This window comes from Bufo gargarizans, chromosome 3, assembly GCF_014858855.1.
Source record: "Bufo gargarizans isolate SCDJY-AF-19 chromosome 3, ASM1485885v1, whole genome shotgun sequence".
NCBI lineage: Eukaryota > Metazoa > Chordata > Amphibia > Anura > Bufonidae > Bufo > Bufo gargarizans.
The window spans coordinates 494,187,589-494,208,357 of record NC_058082.1 but is presented as its reverse complement, the minus strand read 5'-3'; the positions used below and the strand labels follow the sequence as shown (position 1 = coordinate 494,208,357).

General features: G+C 45.8%; 1 protein-coding gene across 2 annotated transcripts in view; it reads right to left on the bottom strand.

The window, feature by feature from the left end:
- MNT (MAX network transcriptional repressor) overlaps positions 1-20,769 on the bottom strand; it is an 87,632-nt gene that overhangs the window by 34,060 nt on the left and 32,803 nt on the right. Inside the window, exons 2-4 of one of the 2 annotated variants that reach the window (XM_044283845.1) lie at positions 18,178-18,775; positions 12,351-12,392; positions 8,902-9,013 (exon numbers count right to left, since the gene is read on the bottom strand). In XM_044283845.1, coding sequence (XP_044139780.1) covers positions 8,902-9,013; positions 12,351-12,392; positions 18,178-18,775 — 752 coding nt within the window. The remainder of the gene's footprint in view (positions 1-8,901; positions 9,014-12,350; positions 12,393-18,177; positions 18,776-20,769) is intronic. The other variant, XM_044283846.1, reaches the window with a different exon arrangement.

Here is a 20,769-nt window from a genome sequence, read left to right as displayed (position 1 = left end):
TTTCAGCGGGCCAATAGGAAGGCTTGGTGGTGGCTGGACCCAGCACCCCGGCCATCAGTTTACCGGCCTCATGTTAGGCTTCATTTTAGTGATAGGTATCAGACAACGGGGGCATATCGCTAGGATGGGAATATACCTTTAATCAGGTATCAGCAACCTCCAGCAGTTCCAAAACTACAACTCCCAGAATGCTTGATTCACTTCTGTGGGAGTTAGAACAGCCGAGCATGTTTGCATGCTGGGAGTTGTATTTCACAGCAGATGGAGTGCCAAAGGTGGCTGAAGCCTAGCAGACAGGACTGAGTGTCAGCACGGGATCGGAGTAGGGTTGCCACCTTTCCCAACAAAAAAATGCTGGCCAAGTTTACCCATGTTAAAGAGAACCTTTCACCTGGAAAAACATTGTGATCTAAGTATCATGACATATACAGCGGCACCCAGGGATCTCACTGCACTTACTATTATCCCTGGGCGCCGCACCGTTCGGCCGTTATGTCCTCCGTTATCTTCGCTCACTTGGTTATAGTAGGCGGAGACTTAAGGGACTTGGTTATAGTAGGCGGAGTCTGCCCTTGTTCTGCTGGGCGTCTCCTCCTCCTAGGCTGTAGCGCTGGCCAATCGCAGCGCAGAGCTCACAGGCTGGGAGGTTTTTTTCTTCCAGACTGGGAGCTCTGTGCTGTGATTGGCCAGCACTACAGCCTGGGAGAAGAAGACGCCCAGCAGAACAAGGGCAGACTCCGCCTACTATAACCAAGTGATTGAAGATACCGAAGGACATAGCAGCCGAACGGAGCGGCGCCCAGGGATAATAGTAAGTGCAGTGAGATCCCTGGGCGCCGCTGTATAGGTCATGATACTTAGTTCACAATGTTTTTCCAGGTGAAAGGTCCTCTTTAAAATAGGGTGTTGCTTAACACTAGTGGGTGTTATTTGATATTTTAGGTTTTGCACTTTTTTTTGTTCTAAAATCTAAATTCTTACTGTTGGGGATACCCCTGCGTATTTAGTTTTATTTTGCCTCTATTTTTGAAGTGTTGCCTCTATTTTTGAAGTGTTTCTGCCCAGATTCAAGCTCATTACCATCTACATTAAAGGCAAAAACCTTAACCGTTGAGCTATAGAGCTCAATGTTAATAAGTAATAGATATATTCTGGTTAAAAAAGTAGTAGTTTTCCATGTATTCATATACTGCATATATTTTATTTAGTAATTGTAAATTTAATTTGCACCCATAAATTTTTTTGCAATTACAAAAAAAAAAATCTAAACTGATTCGGTCAATCTAAGCAAAATACCAGCCTGGCTGGTAACCCTAGATTGGAGAGGTCTTGGGAAGGGGGGGGGGCCCGCCTACAATATGAGGCTACTTTTTTCTTCTACTTTAAGTTCCCAGTCCGTCCCTGCTTACAACACAGAGATGGGGTGGAGCATGCTGAGTGCACCAGAGACGTTTTTGGGGGTTGTACCTCGGGCTACACATAACCAACTGTCCCACCTGGGCAGTCCCTGTTCATATACCCTAGGAGGCCATATGAAGATAACCAGATACAGCATACAAATGGAGCATGCGCAGAGAAACTCAGGGCATGCACCAGTTTGGTCTGGATCTCACAGATCACAACCCTGGAGACAATGGTCTTTGGTGCTCGTCAGATCCATGTCCAATATGGACATAAAGACCTCACCGCGTATTATGGCAAAAACACTCGGATGATCCTGGGTCTTTGGTGTGGATTTTCTGTTTACGTTAACAACCCCGTTGAAGTCTATGGTGAACCACTCTACATAGTGGGCATGCTGCAGATTCCAAAATCCGCACAGCGGGACAATATCCACACAGAAGATAAAAGCAAAGTGTCAAATCTCATTCACTTTGCTGGGACTGTATCCACACAGAAAAAAAACATGCATAATCTGCACCGTGTGCACCTTTTTCAGGTGTTTTGACATCGCCTCCTCTATAGGAGGAAAACAGCATAAAGAAAACTGTGTGCAAAAAACGCTAAAAAAAAAAAAAAAAGCAGCAAAACAACCCACAAACGGTTGTTCTTTTTTTGTGGTTGATTTAGTCCCAAATTCAAAAGGTGTAGGGACCCTCGAAGCTGTTTTCACAAAATCAAATGTATCATCTATGCACAGGACAGGCGAGTAGTGTCTGACTGCCCAGACCCCAGCCAATCACAAATATGGGAGTTCCTTGTTTGTATGAAAAGGCGGCCGTGCATGCTGCGCTCCTGTACTTTAACCTCCCCGTGACCCGCGCACCACGCACTGCAAGGCCGCTGCCTTCTTTAACAGTACAGGGGTTAATGTTAACTTGAGAAAGCGTGACTCAGAAAGCATCCTTGGATAATTAATTCCTACCACCCCCGCATAGCTTCAAAATGCAGAGAAACATGACACTTGACAGTCCTCACGTCAAACGCACAACTTTAGTTTCCTCTGTGTTTTAGGCGCTAAATGGATTATAAAACAGAGGGGTGAAGCTAAAGTCACAACCTGTCTGCAGTGTAACGCTTGCGTATACAGGCATGGGATCCAGCCGGTTCTCTCCGGTTCTGCCGAACCGTTTGTTAAAATTACAGGCGGTTCGCAGGACCGGTGAGAAGCAGGGATCCCGACCCGGTCCTGCAGCTGCGCCTGCACCCCTGTATTTTTCAGCCTGCGGCTGTTAGGGCTGCAACGATTAATCGATGTAATCGATTATATTCAATAACTGGATTCGTTGTCGACGAATCCAGTTATCGAATAATCGCCGATTCGTTGCTATCCGGGCGGGCGGTCGCTGCATCTTTATTTTACCTTTTTACAATGACGCTCCTGTAACAGCCAGGCAGAGCGGACGGCGGCGTAACGTCACTCACTCACGTGACACGCCTGCTCCGCCTCCTTCATTCATGAGGTGGGCGGAGCAGGTGCGTCACGTGAGTGACGTTACGCCGCCGTCCGCTCTGCCTGGCTGTTACAGGAGCGTCATTGTAAAAAGGTAAAATAAAGATGCAGACGTGATTAGTCCGACTTATAAGCATCGGGGCCGGGGCTGTTATGGGGAGGATCTGTCTATGGCACTGCTATGGGGAGGGGGGTCTGTGTATAGCACTTCTATGGGGAGGGGGGTCTGTGTATAGCACTGCTATGGGGAGGGGGGTCTGTGTATGGCACTTCTATGGGGAGGGGGGAGGATCTGTCTATGGCACTGCTATGGGGAGGGGGGTCTGTGTATAGCACTGCTATGGGGAGGAGGGGGGATCTGTGTATGGCACTGCTATGGGAAGGGGGATCTGTGCACTGTTATGCCCATAACAGTGCACATATCCCCCTCTCCATAACAGCGCCACCCACAGATCCCCCTCTCCATAACTGCGCCACCCACAGATCCCTCTCCATAACAGCGCCATCCACAGATCCCCCTCTCCATAACTGCGCCGCCCACAGATCCCCCTCTCCAAAACAGCGCCATCCACAGATCCCCCTCTCCATAACTACGCCGTCCACAGATCCCCCTCTCCATAACTACGCCACCCACAGATCACCCTCTCCATAACTACGCCGTCCACAGATCCCCCTCTCCATAACTGCGCCGTCCACAGATCCCCCATAATAGTGTCGTCCACAGATCCCCCCTCTCCATAACTGCGCCGTCCACAGATCCCCCATAATAGTGTCGTCCACAGATCCCCCATAAGTGTCGTCCACAGATCCCCCATAATAGTGTCGTCCACAATTTGTTTTAATATGGCCTTTGAACATATTTTTTCAAGTAAGATCATATAAACCTCTCTGTTTTGTAATTTTGTCGTTTTTGCCGATTAATCGATTAATCGTAGAAATTAATCGGCAACTAATCGATTATTCAAATAATCGTTAGCTGCAGCCCTAGCGGCTGTTACTTACAGTCAGTCAGCGTGAGCGTGGCTGTGTGTGTGTCAGCCAGTCTTGAGAGTGAGGAAAAGGGGAGTGTCTTGAGAGTGAGCAGCGCCGCGAAGCTGCCAGCCCAGAACAGAGAAGGAGAGAGGAGTCCTCTCACTGTCTGCAGAGTGCCCTAGTTGCTGACAGTCCACACCCCACACACAGCCATGAAAGATTGAAGAGCCGGCCCCTAGCCTAACAGAAAGGAGTCTGGACAGGTCAGGACTCAGGACAGCCTGGTTGGTTGAGTGTGATTTGTGTGACACTGACAAGTTGGCATTAAGGAGGGGACCAATGACCAGGGGCTGAAATTGAAATGTGACAACATAACAAAAATGGAGGGGGCCATGAATCTGTGGGGAGAAGCTATATGAGAAGTTTGAGAACATGGAGGGAGCCATGAATCTGTGGGGAGAAGCTATGTGAGAATATGGAGGGGGCCATGTGGGGAGAAGCAATGTGAGAACATGGAGGGGGCCATGAATCTGTGGGGAGAAGCAATGTGAGAACATGGAGGGGGCCATGTGGGGAGAAGCAATGTGAGAACATGGAGGGGGCCATGTGGGGAGAAGCAATGTGAGAACATGGAGGGGGCCATGTGGGGAGAAGCAATGTGAGAACATGGAGGGGCCATGAATCTGTGGGGAGAAGCAATGTGAGAACATGGAGGGGCCATGAATCTGTGGGGAGAAGCAATGTGAGAACATGGAGGGGGCCATGAATCTGTGGGGAGAAGCAATGTGAGAACATGGAGGGGGCCATGTGGGGAGAAGCAATGTGAGAACATGGAGGGGGCCATGTGGGGAGAAGCAATGTGAGAACATGGAGGGGGCCATGTGGGGAGAAGCAATGTGAGAACATGGAGGGGCCATGAATCTGTGGGGAGAAGCAATGTGAGAACATGGAGGGGCCATGAATCTGTGGGGAGAAGCAATGTGAGAACATGGAGGGGCCATGAATCTGTGGGGAGAAGCAATGTGAGAACATGGAGGGGGCCATGAATCTGTGGGGAGAAGCAATGTGAGAACATGGAGGGGCCATGAATCTGTGGGGAGAAGCAATGTGAGAAAATGGAGGGGGCCATGTGGGGAGAAGCAATGTGAGAACATGGAGGGGGCCATGTGGGGAGAAGCAATGTGAGAACATGGAGGGGGCCATGTGGGGAGAAGCAATGTGAGAACATGGAGGGGCCATGAATCTGTGGGGAGAAGCAATGTGAGAACATGGAGGGGCCATGAATCTGTGGGGAGAAGCAATGTGAGAACATGGAGGGGGCCATGAATCTGTGGGGAGAAGCAATGTGAGAACATGGAGCGGTGTATGTAAATATGTGTCGTGACTCGTGACGCGCTGCGTATCCACCGCTGAGTAGGGAACCTGTTGTTAAAAATGTGAATCCCACCCCTGTGCGTATAGACTGGTGCCCATATGTAAAAGGGTATCCTTCAGGATCCGCAGCCCCAGCTGTATAACAAAAAAAATATATAAAGCATAGCCCACTGCACTTCTCAATTCAACTGCCTACATGGCACAATTACATTTTTGTCCCCGACTCCCCTTAGATAGTAAGTTAGGCTATGGTCACATTTCGGAACGGCAGGCAGTGGACCCCATTGACTTATTATGGGACTATTGGGGTTCTGTCAAGGTTTCCCATTGTTTTGACTGTACAAACAGTGCTGCATGCTTTGCTATCCTTGCCCTCAAAAGTGACCAAACTGCTGACACAGGCACCGAATTGCAGTGTGAACACAGCCTTAGAGACTTCTGTAGCAGTTACAGAACACCAGACAACTGGTCTTTCAAAGGGTATTCTGGTTATGTGAATTTATCACCTATCCATGGGATAGGGGAGGACTATTAGATTGGTGGGGGACCTACTGCTGGGAACCTCACTGATCACAAGAACGGGGATCCTGTACCCCGTGGAGCCCCCTAAATGGTAGGTCGGGCATGCGCAAAGCTACTCCATTCATTTGTATAGGATTTCTGGAGATAACCGAATGCTGTATATGCCGAAAGTGTTTTAGATGTCTGTCCGATGTTCGTTCAGGATATGCTGAGGAAAAGGATCAGGCATGTTCAACGTGCCAGATCCTCTGTCCTCAAGGATGATAAGTTGCCGCTAGAGATATCTGGCAGCAGCTAAATGCCCTTGCCCCACTGAGAACTCATGCACACTGGGCCAAACTTCCCAACTCTGCAGTGGGTAAAGTCAGGACAAATAGGCCCCATTCTGGGAACACCCCCAAACAATGCAGGACTTCCCATTTATGGATGGGGCTTACAAAAGCCTTGGCCATTTTCAGCCTGGGACAGACTGAATATGCAGGCACTGTTTCTGAAAATTAGGGACAGCTCCTGCAAATTTGGGAGTGTTGGCAAATATGCAGTGTTCCTGCATTGGGCATCATAGAAATGCACTAAAACACTTATAAAATGGGTACATGTACCCTCTGTGAAGGAGGCTTGCATTTTGTAAAATATGAGAAATCAGCCATGATATATGACATGTGATGTGTTGTGCATCTGCTAGCTGAATATGAGAAAGCTTGTTTAAAGGGGTTGTCCAGGTTATTCAAAAATGTGGCCAAAGGGAGAGAGTCTGTTATGAAGAAATCACCCATCTGACCCCCCGCCACTCATTTGCCTCTCTCCAGTCTGTTTACTTGGCTGCAGCGGTATATACATGTGACTGCTGCAGGCTATCACTAGCCTTTCAGTTCTAATGCAGTTTATCACTGAGGACAATGACCAGCTGCAGTGGTCATCTGTCTATATGGCCACATCACTGCTGTAGCCAAGTAAACACAGACTAGAGGGGGACTTAGGAGCAGGTAGCAGTAAAAGTGACCGGGGTCATACAGGTGAACACAATTTTTTTTCGTTTGTCCATATTTATGCAATACAGACAACCCTTTTAATGACATTCGGCGGCTGCAGATCTGTTTCTGAAATTTCTGTAACTGTCCTAAGTATCTGTATGTGGCTTACAGAAATCATCTATATACATGGAAATCTTCAGAAATTTCTGCACCAAAACGTCCACGTGTGACTATACCCTTAGGTAGAAGTTGGTTGATGGTTGAACAGGAGATGATCAATCAATCATCTGGTGAACGTTAGTTTTGCAGACACGGCCATATACGTTAAAAGTCCACATTCCCAGTTACAGTTGTTCCAACTGGTCATATACGTTCAAGGAAACCTGGCGACGGACGAAAGATTGTTTTCTGCGTATCGGGCATTCGTTAGCCACATTCTTTTATGCAAATGACAGCACCGATGATCAATCTGCCTAAATTTTAAACCTCTGGGATGGATTTTTCTGTTCGTTAGTCGCCCATACCCTAAATTTGGCAGGCCTGTCTGAGAGCGAGTACAGAAAATAGTAAAAGCGACGCATAAATCCTAATTATAAGGAGAACAACATTTTATGAACAGAAGTTTGAGGAAGATAAAAAAATAAAATAGGTCTAAGAGCTTCCAGCTCAATACCCAGCTGAATATTACTTCTCGATTCCTAGATTTCTGGGTTATGTTCCCTGCGGTTTGACGTTTGCTTACTTTTTTACTTCTTTGTGCTACCACTGTACTATTCCCAAAGCATGTGATTGTTGTGCCAGAGGCAATATCTCACAAGACTGTTCAAGTGTCTGCGTGATACCAGCGGGAGACACGGAGAAGTAGAAAGGCCTTCAAAGGAGTGGTGAAGGGGATTTCAAAAACAAATAGTTTACAATTCCATTTCTGCAGAAATCATTTCAAATTTAGTTTTAGCTGCTGTAATAAGAAGCTGATTTGGAGCAGATAACCCATTACATTAATATTCTGGTCTGCGGTTTGTGATATTGTGCAAGCAAAAATAACAGCATCATTAGGGATTCAATAGCCAAAATTCAAGCAGAGTAGAAAAAGTAATATCATAGTGAACGGTGAATCAATATGTATTTTATAGACAGTTTCTAATTTATCATAACTACAACAGGAAAAATTGGAAATGCACAACCAATCAGATTCCAGTTCCCATGTAATTCATTTACGGAGCTGCAATATCTAGGTGTGAAGTATTTAGAAAATGAGCAGAAGATTCATGCAAGGAAAACGTTTTAGTTTTCTACGCCAACCCTGTATATAACTACCCTGGGCCTAGAAAAAGCGTACTGCTGGCATCCCCACTGGCATCCAGCACCTGTGGCACATGTACCACCATCCACTACACCCTGAGTAAAGGTGGAAGTTCACAGTTACCAACAGTCCCAAATTTACAGGGACTCTCCCTAATTTTCAGAGAGAGCCCCGGCAAATTCAGGTTGTCCTGGACTAAAAATGGGTGCGTATTGTGGTAATTTGGCCGCTGGGTGGGCGTTCTAATATGGGTTAGGGCTTGTTCACATGACCGTATGGCTTTTTCAGTGTTTTGCGAGCAGTTTTGTTTCAGTAGTGTTTCCGGTTCCATTCCGTTTTTTCGTATGGCATATACAGTATACAGTAATTACATAGAAAAAATTGGGCTGGGCATAACATTTTCAATAGATGGTTCCGCAAAAACTGAACGAATACAGAAGACATACGGGGTACATTCCGTATGTGTTCCATTTTTTTTGTGGACCTATTGACTTTAATGGAGCCACAGACCGTGATTTGCAGGCAATAATAGGACATGTTCTATCTTTGAACTGAACGGAAAGCATATGGAGTACATTCCGTTTTTTTGCGGAACCATTGAAATGAATGGTTCCGTATACGGATCTCAAAAAACGGCCTGTATACGGAAAGCAAAAAACGTTCGTGTGAACGAGCTCTTAGGGGCACTTCCGGGGATGGGGCTTACAAGTGTTGATTTTACCAACTGCAATGATACATGGTAAGTATGGAAACAGTTTTTGATCATTTCAGAGATGAATGAAGACTGTAGCGGAGGAATGATCCGTGTACTTGTCAGGGCGTGACCACAATCACTTCACTCAAGCAGGACGTCAGGATCTTACCTGAATGTATCTGAGAGCACTTCTTAACACGCTGAGGTTGGAAGTCTTCTTGTCATCTACATTTGGGATGTTCCTTTTTAGCGTCTCAAAACATTCCTTAAGATGCGCTCGTCTGTAGGAGAATAAATCACAGATAATGATCAGATTTTTAGTAAATTCCGATCCCAAGTGCACAAATAGTACATAATTTAATTTGCATAAAGCACAATTTAAACTGTATGCATGTACTGCATGTACTTAGGTCTTTATCAATTGCCAAATTTAGGTAAAAAAGCTTAGAAAACAAATGTACGTACTGCATGCCGGTCTACAACTCTACTTCTTGAAGCAGTTTCTTTTTACAGAAGACCTGTAACCTCTCCAGACATATCTGTTTAGCAACTACTTACATACCCCATGTGGTAATAATTCTGGAGCATCTCTTCTTAGAATTCTATGTTGTTCCATTCCTTTATTGTTCCTGCTAATAGTGTCTAAATTCATTGCCTGCAGTCTACAAAGGGCCAGCTGGGTGTTACCAGTTGGGGGTGTGTCCCTGTACAGTCTGACCCTGTCCAATCGGTGCTGCCAGTGTCAGATTGTCCAGGGACACACCCCTAACTGTTAAGACCTATCTGGATCTTCATTGCAGACTGCTGACAATTCAACTTGTAGCAGGAATAACAGAGGAACGGCTCAACACAGAGTCATGAGAACAGTTTAAAACGGACCCATTTGTATTCTCTGTAACATAGCCAAGACGGATCCGTCGTGAATACAACTGAAAGTCAATGGAGGACGGATCCGTTTTCTATTGTGCCATCAAACCGGATCCGTCCCCATTGCCTTACATTGTGTGTTAGAACGGATCCGTTTGGCTCAGTTTTGTCAGATGGACACCAAAACGCTGCAAGAAGCCTTCAAAGCGGAATGGAGACGGAACGGAGGCAAACTGAGGCATTCTGAGCGGATCCTTATCCATTCAGAATGCATTAGGGCAAAACTGATCCGCTTCTGAGAGCCCTGAACGGATCTCACAAACGGAAAGCCAAAACGCCAGTGTGAAAGTAGCCTTACATCAGTGAGGAGGGCCCGAACACAGTGTAGAAAGCATCAGGGGAGAACTGGGGTGAGCAGCAATTTTTGTTATTGTAGACCATTCACAGATCCTGCCCGAGTTTTTATTTACCTTGGACAACCTCTGCAATAGAATTACCCCTGTCCGATCTGTTTAGTAGCATTCCCCAATAGGGAAGTAAAATAAAGGTATCAGGACTCTTAACCAGGGGCAGACTGGCTTAAAGTGGCCCTGGAAATAAACCTGAAAAGTGGACCCATGTTGTAGCCAGGTCCAAATCAGGGCAACACAACTAGGCAAGGACAGCAGTAGCAGACAGGCCAGCAATACCATAGTACAGCACAAAATACCGCCCCAGGAGAACCAAATACCACACTGCATCACAAAATGCCGCCCCAGCAGAACCAAAAACCATAGTGCAGCACAAAATACTGCTGCCCAACTGCAGTATTCAACTGCCTCACTGTCCTGAGCATGGCGATACAGTAGAATTTAGGAGGGCACCTGTGTCCACTGGCCGGATGCGTATGTAGCTGATGCCCCTAGTATTAATTAATGCAGAGAACATCAGATTTTTACGTGCCCAGGTGACATCTGAGAGAAGGGCACTGGCGGCCCCCTAGACATCGGCCCACCGGGAAATTTCCCTTCAGGGTATATGGCAAGTCCACCCCTGCCCTCAACAGAACACATCATGTGGTCTCTGTGGTCACCAGAAGATATTTAACACTTTGTGCAAGCTTACAGTTTATTTTTTAAACTGGCTCCCTGATCGCGCAGAATGTCACCAACTCGCCACATTCTAGTCGATGCTTATCATAGGTCTCCCAAGTTTCTGATCGGACTCCGGTACTATGAGCTAGGCACAATATTTGTATTCAATAGTCCAGCATTCAGGTTCATAGGCGAGGTCACACATAAATCTGCGGTCAATGTTTCCATCTTCCCAGATCTTGTTCATGGTATTAGCAGAAGTGTGAGAGAGACATATGGTGTTGGATCAACACCAACTAACACTGCATGCCTCCCTCACACTTCTGCAAGGCCGTGATGTCCAGAGATTTACATAGGGACTTACCTAGGTGACTGTATCCTGGACTATTGAACAGAGATAATTGTGTTGTGTTAGCTGGGACTAGAGTGCTGCGATTTTCCTTTTCAATATCTTGAGTTTAAGGTCAAATTGAATCGCTTGTACTCTTTGTATGGTCTACCTATGATTTGATTCATAATAGGGGAAATAGTTAAAGGGGTTGTCCGGGTTCAGAGCGTCACCCGGACACACCCCTGAGGCTAGCATCGGAGCATCTTATGCTCCTATGCGCTCCCTTGCCCTGCGCTAGATCGCCCAGGGAACGGGCTCTTTTGTTTATCATAACACACTGCCGGGCAGAAGCTTCCACTCGGCAGTGTGTTCGGTGACGTCACCGGCTCTGATGGGCGGGCTTTAGAGCTGCCCTAGCCATTCTACTGGCTAGGGCAGCGCTAAAGGCTGCCCATCAGTGCCGGTGACGACACTGGGCTTTCTGGCAGCCCCATGGAGAGCCCTGTTCATCACCGTAACTCCTAAAAAATGCCTTTGCCCTGCGCGATTTAGCACAGGGCAAAGGAAAGCATCGGAGCATGAACTGCTCCGATGCTCAAGTCAGGGGGGCTGCCTGGGTGAAAATGGGGATATGTCCGGGTTCAGATCTGAACACGGACAACCCCTTTAAAAAGGGAGATTCTAGGTATTTAATATTGATGGCCTATCCTTACAATAGGTCATCAATTTCTGATTGGTGTGGATCTGACTTCCGACACCCTAGCTGATCAGCCGGTGACATCTCGTTCATTGGTCAAATGGCCCAGGTGCAGCTAAGTCCCATTCTAAGCACAGACGATATGCAATGAACAGCTTTGAAGAGGTTGCAAGGCTCACTGGAGTACCGCAGCCTACAAACATCTGATCGGTGGTGGTGCCAGGTGTCGGACCCCCACCAATGTATTTTTACAGTTAGCCATCTTTTTTATACATACAAATGCTGTACCTAATAGTAAATTGCTGTCAAAAAATGAACATATAGTAAAAGCTACTAGTCACTTCAGAGGAGGCAACAGTCCAGCAGAACCTAAAACCTACATCCTGGCTTGTGGTATGGAGAAGAGGTATTTAAAGCAATTAATACCTGATAAAATACACCATGGGCTATGAAAATGTTTATGCGGCTATTAAGGGCTCAATAAAAATTGTCTTTTTAAGCTACAAAATCCATGAAAGTGTCTTGAGAGCAACAGCTATACTAAATATTAAATGAATCGGTTAACTTGGAGCATAACGTTAGATAAAGGCTAGAGAGAAATGGTCTGGGGAGTCGGTGAAGAGCGGAGAGTGCCTGGGCTAATTACATACCTGTTTTTCTCCAATTTATTATGAACTTCCCGAGTGCCAGCCCTGCAGGCAAAAGAAAAAAGCGGAAAACACATTATATAATCCACTGTTTTATTGCCTTAAACTCATTTGTGTAAAAAAAAAAAAAAAAAAACACTCCACAAAGCAGTGTTGGAAATGAAAATGTATTCATAAGGCTACATGCACACGACCGTATGTGTTTTGCGGTCCGCAAAAAAAATTAAAAAAAAATAAATCAGAGAGCATCCGTATGCCATCCGTTTATTTTTTTGGGTGGATCCATTGTAACAATGCCTAAAACGTACAAGAATAGGATATGTTCTATTTTTTTTTTATTTTTTTTTGCGGGGCTACAGAACGAACATACTAATGCGGACAGCACACAGTATGCTGTCCACATTTTTTGCAGACCCATTGAAATGAATGAGTCTGCATCCTATCCGCAAAAAAAACGGAACGGACACGGAAACAAACAACGTTCGTGTGCATGTAGCCTAAGAGTGAACTATAAAGTCATGAGGGACCAACGATACTATCCTGTACCTCAGGGATCTGGGGGGGGTTATAGGTTCTGTTGCCAAAATAGCTGCCTATCGTGTACGGTGAAGTGGTGAGTTGAGCGAAGCGAGCTTCAGATGCTTCGTTCAAAACTTCGGAATAATACTGTATGGAGATTCGTCTCCGTACGGTATTAGAATGTATGGGCTCTGACGAGCCGAAGTCGCACGTGACTTCGTTGAATAACTTCGGTAGTTGATTTTTAAAGTGGAAAACCACTTTAAAACTTGAAACTGAAGCTCGCTTCGCTCAACGCTAGTGAAGTCTCCACCAAAAAAGAAAGAAAAGAAAAAATGAAAAGACGTCCACATGACCTACGGTAATACACGCAACGTTACATAGAAAGAGCGCTCATATTTCACTCCTGTACTCTACTATAACAAAGAGTTAAGTAAATTTCCTCATTTTTCTGTACAGCGCCAGTATGCGATACGAGGGTATACTATCAGCAGAGACCTCTGCTTTGTAGAGGAAGAAAGTTCTTTTACAGAAAATGATCCTGCACCAGGCAAGGGGCCAGGGGTGAACTGGGAACAAAGTGGACCTGGAAAACAACCCCATAAGTGGCCCCAATGTTGTAGGTGGCTCCAAACTGACAGAAGGTGGGGCAACACAAGTAGAAGGGGCCAATACAAGTTGGAAGGCTCAGTAATACCATAGTTCAGCACAGAATACCATCCCACAGAACCAAACACCACAGTGCAGCACAAAATACCTCCCCAGAAGCTGTCCCTCTGTGGTGGCCATCGCTAGCTGCCATGTTCTGTCATCCTCCTCCTCCTCCAATATGGATATGGTCAGAGGGCTAAGCAGTTGAGATGTGGGCCATGACACCAAGCCAGCCCTACTTTTAGCACGCTGCCTGGACTTCCTCTAATAATGACCCCTATATTTCCCCCACTACATACCCAGTGGCAGTGAGGAGGGCTCGGGTGGCCCTATGGGCATTGGCCCACCATGAAAATTGCCTGTAGGGTCTATGGCCAGTCTGCCCCCGGCAAGGGGAAGAATACCGGGAAACAAAAAAAAAATCACGATGGTAACATTTATCCTAATTTTTTGATGGGGAAAGAATTACATGTGAGAAATATGACCTTTGTCAGGTGGTTGGTAAAGAAAACATCCATGGTAACAAAGGGATCTTAGATATATAGCTTTGAAGAGCATCTATCAGCATGATCAACACATGCTGAAAGTAATGGCCCCTCTTTTGCAGCAATCCGATGTGTGCAATACTTTATTTGAATGCCAATGAGGTGCTCTGCGCACAGAGGGAATGGCCTAGGCCCTTTGAGCACTTCTGCCTTTCATCTGTTGTCACTCCCTCTTCCCCCACTGATTGACAGGGCCAGGCATCCTAATTGTTCCAATACTTGGTCCTAAAATCTTGTGCATGCAGGGCTACAATCACACAATCTGGATCTCACAGTGGGGACAACAGAATGAGATCCACTGCGCATGTGCCAATCGTACTCTCACTGGTGCATGAGAAAGGTTTCTGGGCAAGGCAATTTGAGGATGTCTTTCCGTCAATAGCAGTGGCAATGGGTGAAAAGCTGAGGTGAAGCAGTGTTGCGGAGGGCTAGGCCCAACCCTTGGTGCTACTAGTAGCACATTATCATAAAAATAAGAGTATACATTTCTCAAAAACTACACTGTACATGTCGGATTTCCGCAAAAAGAGGGGTCGTTGCACACAGCATGATCATGCCGAAAGATTATGTTTTTAATGCTACTTTTATACATTTACAATGATCAAGATTATATCACAGGGGATGTCTCACTGCAAACACTGAAAGCACAAATGTTATCAATGTCTGACTCGTGGGGGGTTCAACCACAATAACGTTACGACAGCTAAAACAAAATGTCCGACAACTTCCTTTCCAGTAGACCCATTACTGTGAAAGTCAGACCATGCAACCAGCTAAGCAAAACCAACAGAAGACAAAGCGTCATCGCACCTTTCTAATGTCGTAGCATTCCAGATACTGACAGCCTACAAACATTGATGGCATATGTGGCAACTCCTTTAAAGGGGTTGCCCCACCACAGCATAGATGATGAATGTTTGATCGCTGGGGGTAACTGCTGGTACTGAGTGAGATATCCTGGTGCTGTATTTGGCTATATCCACCAGTCCCATAGACATTGATGTCGTGACATAGGCACACTACAGCTCCTTCTCCATTCAAACAGCAAACATGGGACCCCCACTCTCATGATGTGGGTGGGGTAGATGATATATGGTGGGACAACCCCTTTATGGTGGCTCATAACAGAAATGTGTGATGAAGAACCTTGGAAATGGGTCCAGTGTCCTTGAGCTAAAAAATGTGGATACTTATGCACAGGAGTAGAAAAACATGGCCGCCTTCTTCAAAAAACAGTGCCAGACCCCTCCTTAAGTTGAATGCAGCATTACAGCTCAGACCCATTCAGTTCAATGACGTACAGCTGCAATGCCAGACAAAGACATGGACAGATATGGTGCGGTTTATTGGAAGAAAGCAGACATATTTTTCTGATCCTGGACAACCCCTATAGATCTAGAACCACTTTTCTAAATTTTTGAAAAATGCCATTTTCCCTAGGACCCAGCTTCTTCGACATGACGTGATGCAACACTGCAAAATTGTGCTATAACATATATATAGACAAACCTTTCAGCTGCTTACGTGGATGGAATTTCAAGCAGCATTTTCCCCAAAGTCACTAGGAGCAGGACAACCATAAAACTGATGGGTTCATAAGCTGCACTGATTGTTCTGGATACGGCTATTGTGCAGCCCCTATTTACCTGTACAAGAGGTCCGCTTGTAATAGTGGACAATGCAGTTTTAAAGGGAACCTGTCACCATGAAAATGCAACGTAAGCTGCAGGCGGCATGTTATAGAGCAGGAGGAGCTGAGCAGATTGCTATATAGTTTTATGGGAAAAGATTTAGTAAAACTTTAATTTACCCATTTAAATTCCTGCTCATTCTGGTCCTTGAAGTCCAGGAGGCGGTCCTATCAGTATACTACTACAGAGGGATCTGGATAGATTGCAGGCTTGGACAGATAAGTGGCAGATGAGGTTTAACACTGACAAATGTAAAGTTATGCACATGGGAAGGAATAATGCAAGTCACCCGTACATACTAAATGGTAAATCACAGGGTAACACTGACATGGAAAAGGATCTAGGAATTTTAATAAACAGCAAACTAAGCTGCAAAAACCAGTTTCAGGCAGCTGCTGCCAAGGCCAATAAGATAATGGGTTGCATCAAAAGGGGCATAGATGCCCGTGATGAGAACATAGCCACTACCACTTTACAAATCATTAGTCAGACCACACATGGAGTACTGTGTACAGTTCTGGGCTCCTGTGAACAAGGCAGAAATAGCAGAGCTGGAGAGGGTCCAGTAGAGGGCAACTAAAGTAATAACTGGAATGGGGCAACTACAGTACCCTGAAAGATTATCAAAATTAGGGTTATTCACTTTAGAAAAAAAGACGACTGAGGGGAGATCTAATTACTATGTATAAATATATCAGGGGTCAGTACAGAGATCTATCCCATCATCTGTTTATCCCCAGGACTGTGACGAGGGGACATCCTCGGGGTCTAGACGACTCTAGAGGAAAGAAGGTTTGTACACAAACATAGAAGAGGATTCTTTACGGTAAGAGCAGTGAGACTATGGAACTCTCTGCCTGAGGAGGTGGTGATGGCGAGTACAATAAAGGAATTCAAGAGGGGCCTGGATGTATTTCTGGAGTGTAATAATATTACAGGCTATAGCTACTAGAGCGGCGGCGTTGATCCAGAGAGTTATTCTGATTGCCTGATTGGAGTCGGGAAGGAATTTTTTATTCCCCTAAAGTGAGGAAAATTGGCTTCTACCTCACAGGGTTTTTTTTGCCTTCCTCTGGATCAACTTGCAGGATGACAGGCCGAACTGGATGGACAAATGTCTTTTTTCTGACTTATGTACTATGTTACTATATACTGAATCTTTTCCCATAAAACTATAAGGCCCCTTGCAGACGAGCGTGTCCGGATTAGGTCTGGATGTGTTGCGTCTGCGATCAGGGAAAATCGTGCGAGTAGGTACGCAATTGAAGTCAGTTTTGACTGCCATTGTGTTCCAAAGTTCCGTTTTTATTGCACGGGTGCAATGCGTTTTGCACGTGTGCGACAAAAAAACTGACTGTGGTACCCAGACCCGAACCCGGACTTCTTCACTGAAGTTCGGGTTTGGGGTTCTGTATATTTTATTATTTTCCCTTATAACATGGTTCTAAGGGAAAATAATAGCATTCTTAATACAGAATGCTTACTAAAATGTGGCTTTAGGGGTTAAAAAATATGTAATTCACCTCATCCTGTTGTTTGCGCAGCCGGCATCTTCTTCTTTCTTCATCTTTTAGGACCTGCCAAAGGACCTTTGATGATGTAATCACGCTCACCACGTGGTGAGCGCGGTGACGTCAGCGCAGGTCCTGCTGAATGAAGATATAAGACTTCTATCTTCATTCAGCAGGACCTGCGCTGACGTCACCGCACTCACCATGTGATGAGCGTGATTACGTCATCAAAGGTCCTTTGGCAGGTCCTAAAAGACGAAGAAAGAAGAAGATGCCGGCTGCGCACACAACAGGATGAGGTGAATTAAACTTTTTTTATTTTTTAACCCCTAAAGCCACATTTTAGTAAGCATTCTGTATTAAGAATGCTATTATTTTCCCTTAGAACCATGTTATAAGGGAAAATAATACAGTAAATTGACTTTTATTAATTTACTTACATCCTCTCCTAGCAACAGTGCGTAAAAATCGCACCGCATCCGCTTGCGAATTTCACGCAGACCTATTCATTTCTATGGGGTCTGCGTTGCGTGAAAAACGCAGAATATAGAACATGCTGCGATTTTCACGCAACGCACAAGTAAGGCGTGAAAATCACCGCTCATCCGAACAGCCCCATTGCAGTGAATGGGTCCGGATTCAGTGCGGGTGCAATGCGTTCAACTCACGCATTGCACCCGCACAGAATTCTCGCCTGCATGAAAGGGGCCTATATCAATCTGCTCAGCTCCTCCTGCTCTATAACATGCTGCCAGCAGCTCAAACACCATGTTCAACGTGACAGGTTCCCTTTAAGGTCGGACGCATAGGCCTGCATCAGTTCTTTTGAGATCAAACAATCCTCCATTTCTCATTAGATGGCAGATTCCAACACCAGAAGCACCAGTCTGTGTCCTAATGAGAAAGCTCTTACCCTCCAGGTCGCCTTCTCTGCTCATTTGGCCTTCCATCATCTGCTGAAGATAGTCTAAGAGCACCCAAGGGTTGTGCTGGAGGCTGCTGCTGTGGGTGCTGTAGGGCTGTTGGCTGGGGCTGTATAGGTTGCTGATGTTGTTGCTGTTGTTGCTGCTGCACAATATGGTGGTGTGTTATTGCCAGCACTGGGGTTGGGTAAGGGTGCAACTGCTTCGGACTTCCTACACTCAAAGGTGAGGACTTGATCTCTGGTAGTCCAGGGCCTTGTGGTCTCTGGATGACTGGAGCCAGGGATACATCTTTGTTGATAACAGGTGGGTTGACGAAAGCTGGCTGGCGCTGAACAACAGGAGGTGACAAAGATGTTTGGACTACTGGTTGAGGAGTGTTGGTTACCACAGAAAGGGGGATGACTGTTACTGGAGTAGGTAGAGGAGGAGGTGGGGGTGGAGGAGGTGCAGGCGCTGGTGGAGAAGCAGGATCAGGGGGGGCCTGGTTTACCAGTTCTTCTTTTCGAGAAATGATTTGCTTTTCTTTCTCTTTTTCCTCTTCTTCCTCCTCTTCCTCCTGTTCCAGCACAATATTATCATTTTCCTCTGCAATGAAAGAGTAAAAATGACATTAGATCTAGGTGACCTTTCATGCATCACTGGTAATCTGCTGAATGTTTCCCACTTGACCTGTGAACAATTCTTACTATGTGCCAAGCAATTTGCATTTGGTGGTTCCAGTAATTATAAGGACAACCCTGACAAATCCCATCAGGAATAATGTTATAATAAGAAATAATGAATATTTATGAATCATTTTCTGCAAAAATAAAAAATAAAAAAAAGGACTAAAATACGGTATTTTATTTTATATCTATGCAGTGCAGCCAAATAATCCACATTTGGGTAACCCCACTTTAAAGGGGTTGTCAATTCCTACTGTATAGATGGCCTTCTCCTCAGGATAGGCCATCAATATCTGATTGCCACTGTCCAACACCGCACACCCCACCAGCACCCAGTAAAGTGAACGGGAGGAGAGGTTTTCTAGGATGGTCTAGGCTTAGGACAATCCATGTATATTAAATCACTGAGCACAGTGTCCTGTTCACATAGGCACAGCAGCACCAGACACAGCCTCTCATACAGACCAGCTGGTGTTCCAGGGTAAGAAATGAAGGGGACACTGGAGTACTGCTGCCTATTCGTTGTGCTGATCGTCTAGGTCCCATTGGTACCCATTCCTAAGGATCGCCATCAATATTCTAAAAAAATAAAATAAATGGGCCATAGCGTTTTGCAGCGTTTTGGTGTCCGCCTGACGATGCAGAGACAAACGGATCCGTCCTGACACACAATGTAAATCAATGGGGACTGATCAGTTTTCTCTGACAATAGAAAACTGATCCGTCCCCCATTGACTTTCAATGGTGTTCAAGACGGATCCGTCATGGCTATAGAAAACATAATACAACCGGATCCGTTCATGACGGATGCAGACATCGCGTTTTTTGCACATCTATGACGGATCCGCAAAAAACGCTAGTGTGAAAGTAGCCATAGACGTGAGGCGAAGCAAGTCTCGCGATATTTGCAGCAAGATTGCAAAGAACTCAATGGAGCTCATACATTTTACAGCAGTACGGAGGCTACATTGTTTTCAAACTAATTGGGTTCAGGTACAGCAGTCCAAACCCGATTCGCTCAACGCTAGACACAATGGTCTGGAGGAGACCTCACTGACTTCTATTTGAGAGTTGAGAAGAGATTAGCTTTGACAATCACCTAGTGAATGGTGGATTCTGTGTTATCCATACCCAGAGGTTCTGTCATTCTAATCCTGCCTGTAATGATAAGCTGATAACTGCAGTAAAGTGATCTGTACAGACAAAGAAGTGGCACCTATTATTAAGCCTGTATTACACTGGCAGATTTTCTGCCAGATGATCGCTAACGAGTGTTTGTAGTAACACGTATTAGTGATCACCTGGCAGTGTAATATTGCTGCCGATTACCCGATAAACAAGCAAACGATCGTTCATCAGGCAATCGTGATCTTTCAGCATGTTGTCTAATCACGATCTGCTGCTGCCAAATAACTAGATAGCATGGGGACGAGCAATGGCATAATGATCGCTCCCCCCCATGATGTGGAGGAGATCGCTGCATGTAATAGTAGGAGTCTCCTCTGCTGGTGAGCAGGACCGCTTCCTTCCCGACAATCGCCTGCAGAATCGGGTTGTGTAATACAGCCTTAGTGGCCATGAGTGCCCTAATGAGTAAGGCTACTTTCACATTAGCGTTCGGGGCTCCGCTTGCGAGTTCCGTTTAAAGGCTCTCACAAGCGGCCCCGAACGCATCCATCCAGCCCTAATGCATTCTGAGTGGATGCGGATCCGCTCAGAATGCATCAGTCTGGCAGCGTTTGGCCTCTGGTGCGCTCAGCAGGCGGACACCCGAACGCTGCTTGCAGCGTTCGGGTGTCCGCCTGGCCGTGCGGAGGCAAACGGATCCGTCCAGACTTACAATGTAAGTCAATGGGGACGGATCCGTTTGAAGTTGACACAATATGGCTCAATTTTCAAACTGATCCGTTCCCA